This window comes from Cibotium barometz, chromosome 12, assembly GCF_041138505.1.
Source record: "Cibotium barometz isolate CiBa-2024 chromosome 12, ASM4113850v1, whole genome shotgun sequence".
Lineage (NCBI taxonomy): Eukaryota > Viridiplantae > Streptophyta > Polypodiopsida > Cyatheales > Cibotiaceae > Cibotium > Cibotium barometz.
Window position 1 is genome coordinate 54,891,395 of NC_141057.1, and position 15,730 is coordinate 54,907,124.

The following is a 15,730-nucleotide window of genomic DNA, read 5'->3' on the forward strand; positions in this document are numbered from 1 at the left end:
CTGTTCAGGTCTGAACTGGACTGTACCTGCTTGTACCTGTCCGTATAGGTCAGCAGTATCGCCTGCCTGTTGTCTTAACCTTGGTCGCCTGCGCCGCCTGAACCAGATGCTACTCAGCAGTCTGACCTCCACTTTTGGAGTTACACGTTTCTCTCTCTCTCTCTCTCTCTCTCTCTCTTGTTTTTGGAAAAACGTGCAAGAAACCTGCGTGGAAGAGAAGAAGAGGGACTGGCTGCATAGAGGGGTGGTTGCTGATTTTGCTGTGTGGTGAACAGGCCGTACAGAGACAGGCCGTACAGAGCACGTGTCAACAGGCTGTACAGTCAAGCGGCTGCAGCTCTATTGCAGGCTGGTTCAGGTGGTCGACTGGCTGCTGGGTTTTTGGTTGCATACAGGCAGGCCATACAGTCCACGTGGAGGCTACTGCAGGTACAGTCGACTGCTGCAAGTACAGTCGGCTACTACAGGTTTAGGCGGCGCAGGCTGGTACGGACAGCTAGTACAATCCGTACTGTTAGCGGCTATACATATCAGGTTGCAGGCGCTGCTGTACGACAGCAGGTCTCTCCAAAAATATCCTAAGGCCCTTACTTTAATGTTTATTAAAGTTTCTAAGGGACACTTAGGCCTAGGGGCCACCCATTGCAAGAACATTAAAAATATTAATGTTCTTGGTCCCCCTTCACACCTGAAGATGTCCACACATCATTCCCTTTGTCCGGGCACCCCAAATATGAATCATTTAATATTTATTTTGCTCAGCAATCACCATGCCTACACTTGTGCTGTTCCATTTTCACAGGGTCATGACATACTTCCCTCTTGAAAAATGGCAAGTGTCCTCGATTGCATTCTGGTGATACAGCAAAATATTCAAAGTGAAATGTACAATATGGCAAGATCAGCGTCCCAATCTCTCTAAGCCATGCACATGTAACAACATTCACTGCAAACCAATGGCGTAGTAGTAGTCCAAGTTGTATACCACTGTGAACCATACACAACCACAACATCCAATGTGACTAGTACACATATATCATAGAAGTCCCATAAACAGATGTACTGTCAGCCATCAGTAACTTCGGGTGAGACAAAAACTGCACCAAGCGACCTCTAGATGTCATCTGAGCCTGTCTGTATCAAGGGAGTGGAGGTGCTAGCCCCCTCTTGAGCATCAGGCAATGCTCCATGCTCTGCTGAACTTGAATGAGCCATAACAAGAGTCGGCTCCAACTCAAAGGCATCGAGATAAAGCTGCAAAACCTGAGGTGAATCTGTTAAGTCACCTTCCTCCATCCACTTCGCATCCATCGGTGAATAGTTCTTGAACTTCACAAGATAGCGACGAGAAACTTTACCTCGTACCTTTCTTTCCTTACACTGGACAACAAAAGCCTTTCGGAGGTCCGGTAATACCAATACTGGATCCGAAGTAAGCTTTTCTTTAAGCTTTTTAAAGGCTGTAATTTCCTGATCAGTCCATCTAAACGGAGTTGCCTTCTTTGTTAAGGCATAAAGGGGCGAAGCAATTTTAGCAAAATACCGTATGTACCGCCTGTAATAGGAACACAATCCCAGAAAGTTGCGTACATCATGCACGGTCCTCAAATCTGGCCAATTAAGAATTGCTTCCACCTTCGATGGATCCATACGGACTCCATGCTTAGACACAATATGCCCCAAGAAGTGTATTTCTTGCAAGAAGAACTCACTCTTCTTGCCATTAATAACCAGCCTATGGTTCCGGAGTTCTGCAAACACAATGGCCAAATGCCTTCTATGCTCCTCCTCAGTTTGTGAATGCACAATCATATCATCAAAGAATGTGCCCACAAACGCTCTCTGTGGCCGGAAAATCCTGTCCATCATTCTGTTAAATGTGGCAGGTGCATTTGTCAAACCAAAGGGCATAACCAAGAACTCATACAACCCAAAAGTGGTTCGAAATGCTGTCTTATGCACATCCTCGGGTCTAATACATATCTGATGATACCCGCTTTTCAAGTCAATCCGACTAAAGACTGTGGAGCTCTGTAAGCGGTCCAAAATGTCATCGATCCTCGGAATGGGGAATCGATTCTTGATGGTATTCTTGTTCAGCGCCCTGTAATCAATACACATGCGCCAAGAACCATCTTTCTTTTGCACTAAGAGTACAAGTGAGCAAAAGGGTGATGAGCTAGGCTGTATCAACCCTTTATTCAACAGCTCCTGTACCTGACTCATAATGTCTTCTTGTTGGGTTGCACTAACACGGTACGGCGGTCTATTTGGTGGAGTACTACCAGGAATTAGATCAATGGCATGATCTTCTGGCCTTTCCGGAGGAAGTTCCCTTGGCAATGACTCGAAAAAACAATCTTGGAACCCACATAAGAAATCAGTCCTGTCCTTATCTAACATAGACAAATTAGACTTAGACTCATCATCTTTTGCATCCTTTACATAAATCAAATACGCGGAAAGATACTTTTTCATTACTGATGAAATTGCCGAAGCTGATACAATAGGAACAGATTTTCCTTTTAACTTTACATCCAAAACATGTTCTTTCCCTCTATGAGTCAAAGTGATCTTCCTATTGTATGTATCCACCACCGCATGTACTTTGTGGCACCATGGCATACCCAACAAAACATCACATCCATCAAGTGGCATGATGAAAAACTCTTCGCTGTTCACATAACCCTGCAAATGAAGCCTGAGCTTCCCAATAATAGGAGTGACGGGTTCTGCATACCCAGGGCAAGCCATGTTAGCCTCATATAAAGGCCCCATCTCCTCTGCACGAATCCCCAATCGGCCAGCCAAATCCGGTGAAATAAAGTTGGCTCTAGCACCTGTGTCAAAGAATATCAAGGCATTTTGATCTCTCACTTTGCCCCATGCCCTGCACAACTCAGTCTCTTCACCACCTGGTTGTTCCCCAACAAGATCAGGAACTAACCCTGCAGAAGGTTTTTGTTTCTTTGACTTGGGCTCTCCTTTGGTGTCAGAGTCCTTTTGGGACTTTCTCTTGGGACAATTAAAAGACATATGTCCCTCCTCTGTACAGTAAAAACATTTTCGAGCATCCATCAAAGCCTGTCTCTCCTCAGGAGTTCTCTTGGGCATTGGCAACTTCTTATACCGCTTCTTTGTAGACCCTTTTGCATCACGCGAAGCATGCCCTGACTTTTCAGATTTCTTGCTTGAGTTCTTACTGCCTTTAAATCCAGATGAGACTCCAGTGAGTAACGCATTAGCTGTCATAGCATTCTCTATCATCTGTGACATATTTGTTACTCGAGTCTTTATGCAATAGTCACGCACTTTCTTGGGCAGCCCACAACAATACTTCTCTACCTGCTCAGACAAAGGCACTGCACGATAAGAAGTAACTGGGAGTAAAGCTTCCCAAAACTTCTTATTATAATCAAGATTTTCACACTTTGACGCATCCAACTTGTGCCATGCTGTCATTACATCCACCTCAAACGTAGATGTGAGCCATACGGAAGAGAACACCTGTTTAAACTATACCCAAGTAGATGGTGCTATGCCCTGCAAAAGAAGAGTAGACCACCACTGCAATGCATTGCCTTTGAGAAAAGTCGCAGCTCTTCTCAACTTAGAGGACTCCGTGTAATTACCACCAGAAAAAGCAGCATCAAACTGCTGTAAGAAGGTAAGTGCCTTTAACTTATCTTTGGCCCCACTGAATGTATCAAATTTCACAACAGCTCCCCCTTCCTTATAATCCTTCGCCTTACCCATAGGCATTAGATTATCGTAAGGAAGTGGCTTCACAAGATTGCTACCCCCAGCATTCATGTCCATCATAGGGTCAACATTACCAATTCCCACACCTGGCATGCCATACATTCCAGCCATGTTTCCAAACATACCATTATGCATACCATGTTTTCTTTGGGGAGTTCTATTGTGACTTGGAGTAGCAAGAAGCAGACTACGGTTGCCCTATCCAGTATACAGAGGCCGAGTACAGAGGTGCTGCTATGGTAGCATGTGAGGTAGCTTGGTTGAGAAAGCTACTTGCAGATTTGGGTCTATCACTGGATAGACAAGTTGTCATTTTCTATGACAACATTAGCAGTATACAGTTGGCCAGGAACCCAGTTTTTCATGCTCACACGAAGCATATAGAGGTCCACTACCATTTTGTCAGAGAGAAGGTTTTGGAAGGAGACGTTTCCATATAGTGCATCCATCTCCTCATCCATAGCTTTCTCCCAACACACATTTCCAACGGGCTGCATGCCCCCATACATATTTCCTTGCATTCCAGGTTGCATGCCCCCAAACATGTTTCCTTGCATTCCGGACTGCATACCACCATACATATTCCCTTGCATCCCAGGCTGAAAATTTGCTCCAAAAGTCCCTGGCATACCCATACCTCCCTGAGGATAACCCCCAGTCATGGATTGGAACACAGAGCCACCACCAAAATAACCTGGATGCATAGACTGCTGAGGAATAGATGGCTGTCCGAAAAAGGAACTCTGTGAGTTAGCACCAAAAGCATGTTGCATGTTCGGAAACTGTCCAAAAGATGGATCCTGTGGGAAGGCACCACTATGACTGTGAGGTAGGTTCTTAGAACGCACCTTCTTCTTCTTCTTTTTAGGCTCAGAATGAGATCTCATAAATTTAGCAAACTTCTCACTTTGTGTGAGCTGCATAAACACATCCATTACACCAGCCAAACGATTTTTAAACTGAGCATCATCTTCCTCTTTACTAGGCATATCTTCTGGCTGTGTTACATCCTCATATTGCTCATCATCTGCAGCGTGTTCTTCTGCAAGAATATCCTCATATTCAATTCTCTCAGGAGAGGTCTCTTGCTCTTCCTCTTCATTATAAAAATATTCGTCTTCTGTATCATCAGACATGTTGCTGAATTTTTCAGCAATGACTTTACTTGAGTCAACCACGAGCTCACCCCCTTAAGAAAGTTGATGATGGGTCCCGGCAACGGAACCTTGAAACCGGCCTCTGGTAGAAACCAAAGTGCGGTAGACTAGCAGTCACCCTTCCACTTGTAGTCCAAATAAATAACAAATTTAACTGGAGCTAGAATGCCCCAAAACTGAAATGAAATCGACACTTGTTGGCCCCAAAGCTTGGCGCCCCTTTCGATATTTCTTTATTCAAATTCAATGAGATGTAAAACTGAGTACAACAAAGCCAGCCAAGAGAATAAACCTGTATGTCCAATCTGGCAGCCCTCAGGACCTCTTAGCACAGAGGATTCACACACAGATCTGTGTCCCACAAAAGCAACACACTGTGCTTCCCTCTGATCAACCAAGACAATTCAGCCGGGCAGCCTTGAGCACACATCTGGCATATTCCATGAACATGGTTCCACAACTCAGTTCACATATACATCCACTGTCCAGTCTCTGTTTCCACCCTTCAAACTGCCATACCCCTCCTCTCACAAGGGGCCAGATAACACAACTCTGCAGCAGACATAAGCCAGTGGAAAGAAAGAAAGATAGACAAGTTCAGAGCTTACCAATTTCAATATGTGGTTTTGCACCCGTGGGACAGCTCGTACCAGTCTGTACTTGACAAAGACTGTCTGTACTCTCCCCCCCCTGAAACCACCTGACTGATGCACCAACTATGCTCTGATAAAGCACCGCCTGTTACTCGAGATGCGCCGCCTGTTACTGTTCAGGTCTGAACTGGACTGTACCTGCCTGTACTTGTCCGTACAGGTCAGCAGTACCGCCCGCCTGTTGTCTTAACCCTGGTCGCTTGCGCCACCTGAACCAGATGCTACTCAGAGTCTGTACTTGCTGTCGTACAGCAGCGCCTGCAACCTGATATGTACAGCTGCCAACAGTACGGATTGTACTAGCTGTCCGTACCAACCTGCGCCGACTGTACCTGTAGCAGCCGACTGTACGGGTAGCCTCCACGTGGACTGTATGGCCTGCCTGTATGTAGCCAAAAACCCAGCAGCCAGTCGACCACCTGAACCAGCCTGCAATAGAGCTGCAGCTGCCTGACTGTACAGCCTGCTCTGACACGTGTTGTGTACGGCCTGTTCACCACACAGCAGAATCAACAACCACCCCTCTATGCAGCCAGTCCCTCTTCTTCTCCTCCACGTAGGTTTCTTGCACGTTTTTCCAAAAGCAAGAGAGAGAGAGAGAGAGAGAGAGAGAGAGAGAGAGAGACGTGTAACTCCAAAAGTGGAGTTTCCTCTCTCCAAAAATATCCTAAGGCCCTTACTTAAATGTTTATTAAAGTTTCCAAGGGCCACTTAGGCCTAGGGGCCACCGATGGCAAGAACATTAAAAATATTAATGTTCTTGGTCCCCCTTCACACCTGAAGATGTCCACACATCATTCCCTTTGTCCGGGCACCCCAAATATGAATCATTTAATATTTATTTTGCTCAGCAACCACCATGCCCACACTTGTGCTGTTCCATTTTCACAGGGTCATGACAACATCATTCCAGAGGGTGACCTTGAGTGCGGAACATGCACTACTTCCATGTGCGAGACATGCACACCTGCCCATGACCATGTATGGGACTTGTACACCTGACCATGGACTCTAAAGTGGATCCCTGGTTGACTCATCTTGGACTGGGCCTCACACTAGTTACCACTCTAGGTCCTGCACCTACTGTACAAATATGGCCATGTGGCATCCAAGTGCGGGATGCACGTGACATCCCCTTCTGCTCAACTTGACAGAAGTTGCATAGTCTCCAAATAGTCCGTCAATAATGCCGGATAATCTTCAAAGAAGTTCTTGTCAAGCCAAACTGCTTCATGCATCTCTTGATCTTGATGCTTTTTGTGGCCGGAGCCGTGCTTGAAGCGTGCAAAAGGATTCTGGAACTATCACTTCGGCTTCATCGATGATATAAGGTTCCGGTTCATCTTGGACATAAGTGGGAGGAGGTCCGGCATAGTGCTTCAACCAAGCAACATGAAAGACATCATACATGGTCCAGCTGGAAGGTAACTTCAGCTTCATGGACACCTCGTTGATCTTTAAAATGGGAAATGGTTCGAAATCTGAGAGAAATTGAGGAGGGAGGCCTTGAGACTGCGAGTGCCCTGCTGTTGCTAGAGTTCAATGGAAGGGCCACATCCGCATATATATCTATAAAGAGACATGGTAGCCGGTGTACGCGACAAAGACTTGGGTTCTATTGGGACTAATGGGAGTGGAAATCTAAGGATGGCAATCTTATCAAGGTCAGATGCCAAGCCTTGAGAAGAAATGATGTGACCTAGGAGTGTGCCTTGTACCACCAAGAAATGACACTCTAAGGGATTGAGACATAACTGGGAGCAGTGACTCTTGGCAAAGCTGTGCAGACAAAAAGCAGCAGAGTTATGAGAGTGGAACCATGGTATTTTCTTCTCCTCCACTCCTACGGGGTTTTTATGGCAATATAGTGGCTCCGATTGGTTGAGATCTCCCTTTGTATGATTTTATTTTACTTAATAGAAGTCCATAGGGGCATAGCTCAGAGATATTTGCTTCAGGATATTCCCCAGTTATGATACACACCACCTTCTTGAGTATTGACACCACCTGGGAGATTATTGCTAATAGCATGGCATGGCATATCTGGAAGACCAGATGCGAGAGGCCTTGGAGGGTATTCAGGTTTATGACACCCAATGTATTTGCAATATATGGAGTGACATCATTCACTTCTAGAGCTTTGCAGACAAAACACAGCAGAGTTATGCGAGTGGAACCATGGTATTTTCTTCTCCTCCACTTCTATGGGGATTTTATGGCAATATAGTGGCTCTGATTGGTTGAGATCTCCCTTTGTATGATTTTATTTTACCTTAATAGAAGTCCATAGGGGCATAGCTCAGAGATATTTGCTTCAGGATATCCCCCAGTTACGATACACACCACCTTCCTAAGTGTTGACACCACCTGGGGGATTATTGCTAATAGCATGGCATAGAATATCTGGAAGACCAGATAGAGGCCTTCGAATATGGAGTGACATCATTCACACTCTTTTGGCCACCACTTGGGCCCACATACAGGGATCTTCTAGAGCTTCGCAGACCGAACACAGCAGAGTTATGAGAGTGGAACCATGGTATTTTCTTCTCCTCCACTCCTACGGGGCTTTTATGGTGATATAGTGGTTGAGATCTCCCTACCTTTTGGTTTGAGATCTCCCTTTGTATGATTTTATTTTACTCAATAGAAGTCTCTTTTCTGGAAAAAGAAAAGGTCTGGTGACACCCTTTCCTCTTTTTGGAATGGGATCCAAGCAGTTCCAGGTTAGCAGAGGCCAAGTGAGGGTGACATCCCCTTCCTATCTCTATGCTACTGGTATCTTTAGGCAGTGATTACTTTTCTAGGAATCATCCTTGCCCCTTGGTTAATTCTTGACTTTTTTATTTAGAAGTATTAAGACTCTATTTTGGGGATCAAAATCTCTCAATTGAACTAATACAGTAATGCCAAAACTATCAGGATGGTGCACATTTTGTCACAAGCATAAATGTCTCAGCATTCCTTCATGTTGAGAACATAGCGCTTTGCAGCCACCCTTCGTTTACATTTATCTACACTTTCATCAGTGTGCATGGAGTAGTTTTGTATGCGTGTTCGCAATAGTTGTGTTTGTCCTGTTTATCATTTGTTCTTCCACGTATTTGAAATCTGGAGACCACTTTACAAGAAGCTGAAGCTTCAAGGAAGGTTGACCTTGACAGTCATAAGAGCAGAGTCATTGAAGAACTTGGAGGTGATTGGAAAGTCAGATCCATACGTGGTCGCATATGTTCGTGTACTTTTCAAGTTCAAGACCCAAGTAGTAGAAAGCAGTTTGCACCCCGAGTGGAATAAGACATTCGAGTTCAATGTGGAGGACAAGGAAACACAATCCCTCGTTTTGCAGGTCTCTCTCTCTCTCCCCCCCCTTTGCATATTTTGTTCTACTTGAGAGTATCTTGTTTAGGTAGGAGATTTTTCTTTCAACAGCCCGACTTTCAGGCTCTCATGGGTTACATGTACTAATAATTTCATAGACCCTTTGGGTCCTTTGTGGACTCTCTCTTTCTCTCCCCAATGCAATTCAAGCAAAAGAATGCAGAATTAGCGAAACCTAGGGCAGCTCGAAAAGAAGGAAAATGGGCATTCTATGAGGATAGGACTGCCCATTGAGGATCCTTGTAAGTCTAAACCCAACGCAAAGCCAAAACAAAACCAAACCCAGATGATTGGTGACTTTGGTGACTAGATTCTTGGCATTGCAGATCTACTAGTGGATTAGAAGGATGTTTTCTTTTGCTAGATCACAGATTTAACCAAGACTGATATGTCCTTTATGTTATGTATTGGGTCTCATAGGTCATTTTGGCCTTCTGCAGACATCATTATTATCCTCCTCTTCTTCTTTTCTGTCTCTCACCGACACATGTAAGCATACATTTTGGCAATACTACCACAAAAAAAATCTTGTGTTCTTTTTCATCTCTTTGTTGCCAGCCTTTTGAAAAGAGGAACTCTGGAGTAGGTTAAGGGGATCTTTCTGCATGCCAAGGTCTCATGGCGACCTGCATCTATGCTATAGGTACTTCATAATGTGGCATGATTGCTCCATTCTTCAGGACACAATCTTGTGGCCCTCAAATCTTATGAAATGTTGGGCATAAGCAGGCATGCCTTTATGTCTCTGCCTTCCACTAAATGTTGGGCATAAGCAGGCATGCCTTTATGTCTCTGCCTTCCACTAAATGCAAATTACGGACCCAACTCCAAGTGTTATTGATCGCATTTCCTGTACTTTTTCGTCTTTTGAACCTATTGAGTACACAGCCTCATGTTTACTTTTGGTGTTCAGGTTATGGATAAGGATGTTGCAGCAAATAAACTGCTAGGTGTTGCAGTCCTTCCCCTTGCAAAACTAAAAAATGAGGTGGTCACTGAATTGACTCTTGATCTTGCACCATCATATGACATGGACAACAGAGAGGACACAAAAGATCGTGGTTCCATTTATATCTCGGTGAGTCCTGGTAATATTTCAATCCTCTGATTGCAAGAAGCAAAAAGTTGGACTACTTATGAGTTGTTTTTTTCACAGGTGAAGTACCATGTTTTTACACGAGAGGAGCAAGCTGTTGCCATGGAGGCTGAGAAAGCTTTTCTGGAAGCTAAGAAGGCAGCTTGGGAAGCAGGTTTTATCGGTGGAACAATGGATGCCATAGGAGGAGCAGTGGAGGAAGCAGGTAAGCTGCTGGCAGATGGTGCAAGTATGGTGGGGACTGGAGTTGGCATGGTGGGGACTGGCTTGGGAAAAGCAGGGAAGTTTGTCTCCAAAAGTGTGTCAGATTCCTTTACAACAAGGTAGGCATAGCACCCTGGCTATGAAAATAGCTGATGGGCAGTGGAGATGTTTGTCTTTTCTTGCTCTATGACAAATATGATTGGTTTTCGGGACGTTTTCTTTTCTTTTTCCATGGAAAGTACTTATTCATGATTATATCTATTCATGTTTTTTTTGCAACCTATTGGGCTGCATATTAGCTTGTTATATTATCATGTTTTCCATTGAAACATTTGGGCCTATGCAACACACATAGGATGTGCATTATAGGTAGCATATGTTAATATTATTAGCTAGGTGTTATCAAGCTATGCGAAAAGGTATGTTGGTCCCTTCTATGGCTTGGCTAAAGGCATGAGTTCAAACCACAACACTTAAACTAATGTAATCACTCTTAAAAAAGAAGTAGCTATGTGAAAAGGATGAATCCTTTGCTATAGAGTATTAAATTGTTCATTTATATCAAACGGGTCAATGTAATTTATTTTTTGGATTGTTTGTTCTTGGCTATATGATCTTTTTGTAATGAAGCCATTACAGTTATTTTCGAGACTTTTGTTAGGAAGATGTATTGAAGTACTCTATGATCACTTTTGACAAAGAAATGGCTCCCATATAAATAGTGATGCCATTTTTTGATGGCATGAAGTATCGCCAACATTTCTTGATAGGTATGTATATATGCATATATAAATAGATCTATATGTATGCCAACATAAACACATGTATGTGCATGCACACAATGCACCACACACACACATGCACACAAAAAACACACGCACACAAAAAAACACATGCACACACACTCGCATGCATGTGCACATACACAAATATCCACACTTACACGCACACACTTACTTAACCTCACACATACACATAAAATTATGGTGGGTGGGTAGTACTTGTCTGGTTCTACTATTCCAGTGGTTGGACAGTGGCTAACCCATGGGCCGGATGTTAGAATCAGTAGAGTTTTAATAATAAAATTGATTAATAGGAATACGCTTAGAACTCGAGTAGTTAATTAGAATCCTGAAGACTTCTGTAAAGAATAAATCAATGGTTGTGCTTGATTCAATTAGGAAAAAAGCATTGATTCTTTCAAAGTTAAGTCTGTAATAGTTTTCCTTTTATCTGGTTTTATCAGATGAAGGTAGTTCAGTATCTTGACCTTGTTAAAAGAATTCGTTAAGAAAATAAAAATGGTGGAATCATCCCTGTTTTCCGAGCATGGGAAATTTTTTCGGCTTTGTGAAGTCTGGGTATACAAGAATAGGGATTGATGTGAGCATTTCTTTGAGCTCCTCAAAGCTCTTGTTGGCAATAGTGTCCCAAAAGAAAGCTTCTTAAGCTTAGACATGAGAGGAGCAACAATATGTCTCTTGATAAACCTCCTATAGAATGAGGACAAACTCAAGAAACCTCTCAATTTAGTATTCTTTTAAGTGTATGCCAATTCTTGCCTTCTTAATCAACGATAATGTTGTCCTTACTCACAATATGTCCAAGATATTTGACTTCTTGTTACATGCACTCTCCTTTGCATATAATTTGTTGGTTCTCAAAGCATCCAAAATAGCCCTTACATTGCTCAAGTGCTCTTGCTTACTCTTGCTATAGATCAAGATGTCATCAAAGAACACAAGTATCCACTTGTAAAGGAAGTGTTGAAGCACTTTGTTGATTATTGCACTTTAAAAACACTAATTTAAGTCTTAGCAATTTTGATAAGGACTTCACATTCAACCATATTTGATACTTTTGCCAAGCTTTAAGTTATCATATTTCTTTGTGTGATCAAAGTTAGGGCATGATATGAGGTAGGCTAGTCTTGTGGGAAGTGGTAGCTAGGGTGGTTAGTTGGAAAAGAAAGCCTTGAGATGTAAATAGGAGATAAATTGGTCGTGTCTAACTTCATCTCCTTAAAATTCTCTCCATGTATCATGATGTCCATACCTACTAGGGCGGTAGTCCACTTAAGTTATGAAGAGTTGTGAAGTGATTACAACATGAGATCCACGCACACACACACATACACACACACACACACACAAAAGAGTGCTTGAGTTCCTTGTTGCAAGCAAACACACACATACACACATACACAAAAGAGTGCAAGACACGAGAGATGGATGGTTGAGTTTTTCTCTATATGCTTTTCTTTCCTATAACCATATAACTAAAAGATAGAGTACATACATAAAGGGAAAGTACTCTCCTACAAACAACAACATATAAAGTGGTCGGTCTATAGTGTGAATCTAACTATATGAGTTGGCGTTATAACTATACAATAACTCTAGTACTCCGAAGTGATTGCCACACTGCTTGTCATCCACTAGCGGCATATTAACGATAATCTCACCAACCATGCCAGTGGCATAAGTGCGGAAGCTAGCACCCAGGCGGGTTATCAATGTTCGTCTCGTAGTTGAACTCGATTTCTCAACACTCTCTCAAGCTCAACTCCACACACTGTACTCCAAGTAAGCTTGTAAACTTGTGAAGCTTCTCTGTACCCAATGCCTTTGTGAAGATGTCAGCCACCTGATCCTCTGTGCTGACATATATATCAGATCTACATCATCTTTTAGAACCTTCTCCTTGACAAAGTGATAATGTACCTCAATGTGCTTCATTCTAGCATGGTATACTGGGTTACTGGCCAACTGTATACTACTCATGTTGTCACAATAAATGAAAACTGTCTTATCCACGGGCTCACTCATATCACCAAGTAGCTTCTGAAACCAAGCTACCTCACAAGCTGCCATAGCAGTATTCTTATACTCTGCCTCTGTACTCAACAATGGAATTGTTGGTTGTTTCTTATTGCTCCAACTCACAGTAGTACTCCCAAATGAGAACATAAAACCATTGGTAGATCTCTTGTTTGCAACACTACTAGTCCAATTACCATCTGTGTATCCATGTAGCTGTATCTCTATACCAGCTTCATAAAAAAGTCCATAATCAATTGTGGACTTTATATACCCGAGAATCCGTCTAGCGGCATCCAAGTGTGGCTTTCTAGGGATCTCCATAAACTGACTCACAAGTCCAACAGCATAGCTCAAGTCTGGTTTAGTAATTAATGGTCATGTAGATCAAGCTATCCACTATGCGCTTGTATGTAGTGGGGTCCTTTAAAAGCTCACGTGTATTTGTAGAAAGCTTTGCGTTTTGCTCCAATGGCACTAAAATAGGCTTACAACTTGTTATACCATACTTTGACAACATATCCAAGCCATATTGCCTCGGCAATATAACAAAATGTGATCTCACCACCTCTATGCCCAAAAAATGTCACAGCTCACCCAAATCCTTCATCTTAAACTTTTACTTCAAAAGCCTTCTGACATCATGTATGTCAACATTACTATCATCAGTGATAATCAAGTCATCTATATAGATGACTAATAGCATGATCCCTCTATTTGTCTTTTTCACATAAAGTGAAAGATCTGCATTGGATATCTGAAATCTAATGGTAACAAGATACTCCTTGATCTTGTTTGACCATGCTCTGGGTGCCTACTTCAAGTCATAGAAGGTTTTGTGTGACCTGCACACAAAATCTGGGTGTGCATCACTCTCATAACCTGGTGGCCGGATCATGTAAACTTCTTCTTGCAAATCACCATGTAAGAAGGCATTCTTTACATCCATCTAATGTAAAGACCAACCCTTTGTTGCAGCCATAGCAATGACAGCTCGCACGGTTACCATTCGTGTAACAACGGGGTTGAATGTCTCTTCATATTCAATGCCATAGTCTGCGCATAGCCTTTGGCTACCAATCTTGTCTTATACATGCTCACTGAACCATTAGTGCTATGCTTGACTTTATACACTCACTCACATCCAATTGCCTTCTTTTTCTTAGGCAAAGACACTAACTTTCATGTTGCATTTGAATCCCAATGCTACCATCTCCTCATTCATGATATCTTCCCATTTCTTATTTCCAAGTACTTGCTCAAAACAAGTGGGCTCCAATTCTTGTATTGCTTTAATCATGTAAGCATAATGATGAGATGTATATCCATCATATCTCAACCTATCAATAGGGTACTTAACTATCGTAGACCTGCGCATAGTTGGATCACTACTAGGTGTCCTCATCAAAACAATCCTCGTTCTCCTTACACCAAGAGTAACCACAGATGGAGTGCGAAGCTTCTCATCAAGGCTCTACTCAGAGCCGCTAGAGTCACCATCCATATATGAGTGACTTGCTTACAGATCAGACACAAAGGGTTGATCTATTTTTTCCTTCCCTTTGCGTGATACATGTGTACCTACATCTGTTCTCAACCTTCTTGACCATGGGCTAACATTGGATCCATTACTAAAGGACTCTCCAGGTCCACTAATCACCTGTGATTGCTGCTGTACATGTGCTGTGGCATTAGAACTTCTTACATCTGCATGTTCTATTGTCTTCATCACTGCTGGTGCATACCAGCTACTTATCTCGTTAAAAACATCTGTTCTCACTTCATGAGGAATATGCACAAATGTAATACACCCAAACACTTTCAAGTGAGACACATTTGGTCTTATGCTTGTAAACTTTTGTTTAGGCATCATACCATAAACAAGTGTAGTGGGTGTCCTATTCATAATGTACACATCAGTTGCTACTACTGCTTTAGCTTAAAAATAATGTGGCATATTCTTTTCAACTATCAAGACACATGTTACTTCTGGAATGTGTCTGTTTTTTCTTTTTGCAACACCATTATGTTACGGAGTATACATGCATGTAAACTATCTCTTGATTCCTTGCTTCTTCAGGAATATTCTCCTCCATTATCTGATCTCATGTATTTTATTTGCATGATGTCACTTCTACAATGTGTCTGTTTTTTCTTTTTGCAACACCATTATGTTATAGAGTATACCTGCATGTAAACTATCTCTTGATTTCTTGCTTCTTCAAGAATATTCTCCCTCATCGTCTGATCTCAGGTATTTTATTTGCATACCTTTTTTCTTCTCGACCAACGCTTTAAATCTTTGAAAGTGAGAAAACACCTCACTTTTCTTCTCTTGGTGGTCGGTTCCCATACATTTGAATATATGACATCTAATGGCCTTGCACTGATATGCTTTTCATGTGGGAAAGCATGTTTGGCTTGCTTACCAAGCTGGCATGCTTCACATACTTTGTGCATACCATTAAACTTTGGTAAACCTGCAATAATATTTTAGGCCTGCATAGACTTCAGTCATTGTACATTCACATAACCAATGTGCTTGTGTCATATGTTAATATCTACAATGACACCTGTTTCATGTGCAAACATGGTTGCCTTTACTTCAGGCATGTTCACATCCAAAGTAAATATCTTGCCATTTCTGTTATCCTTTGC

At 42.5% G+C, this 15,730-nt stretch overlaps 1 protein-coding gene across 1 annotated transcript in view; it reads left to right on the top strand.

Moving 5' to 3' along the window:
- LOC147633598 (calcium-dependent lipid-binding protein-like) overlaps nt 1–10,534 on the top strand; it is a 64,653-nt gene extending 54,119 nt beyond the window's left edge. The window contains exons 10-11 of the mRNA XM_086806721.1: nt 9,867–10,031; nt 10,110–10,534. Of these exons, the coding sequence (XP_086662847.1) occupies nt 9,867–9,903 (37 nt within the window). The 3' untranslated portion in view covers nt 9,904–10,031; nt 10,110–10,534. The remainder of the gene's footprint in view (nt 1–9,866; nt 10,032–10,109) is intronic.
- The last annotated feature ends 5,196 nt before the right edge of the window (nt 10,535–15,730 follow it).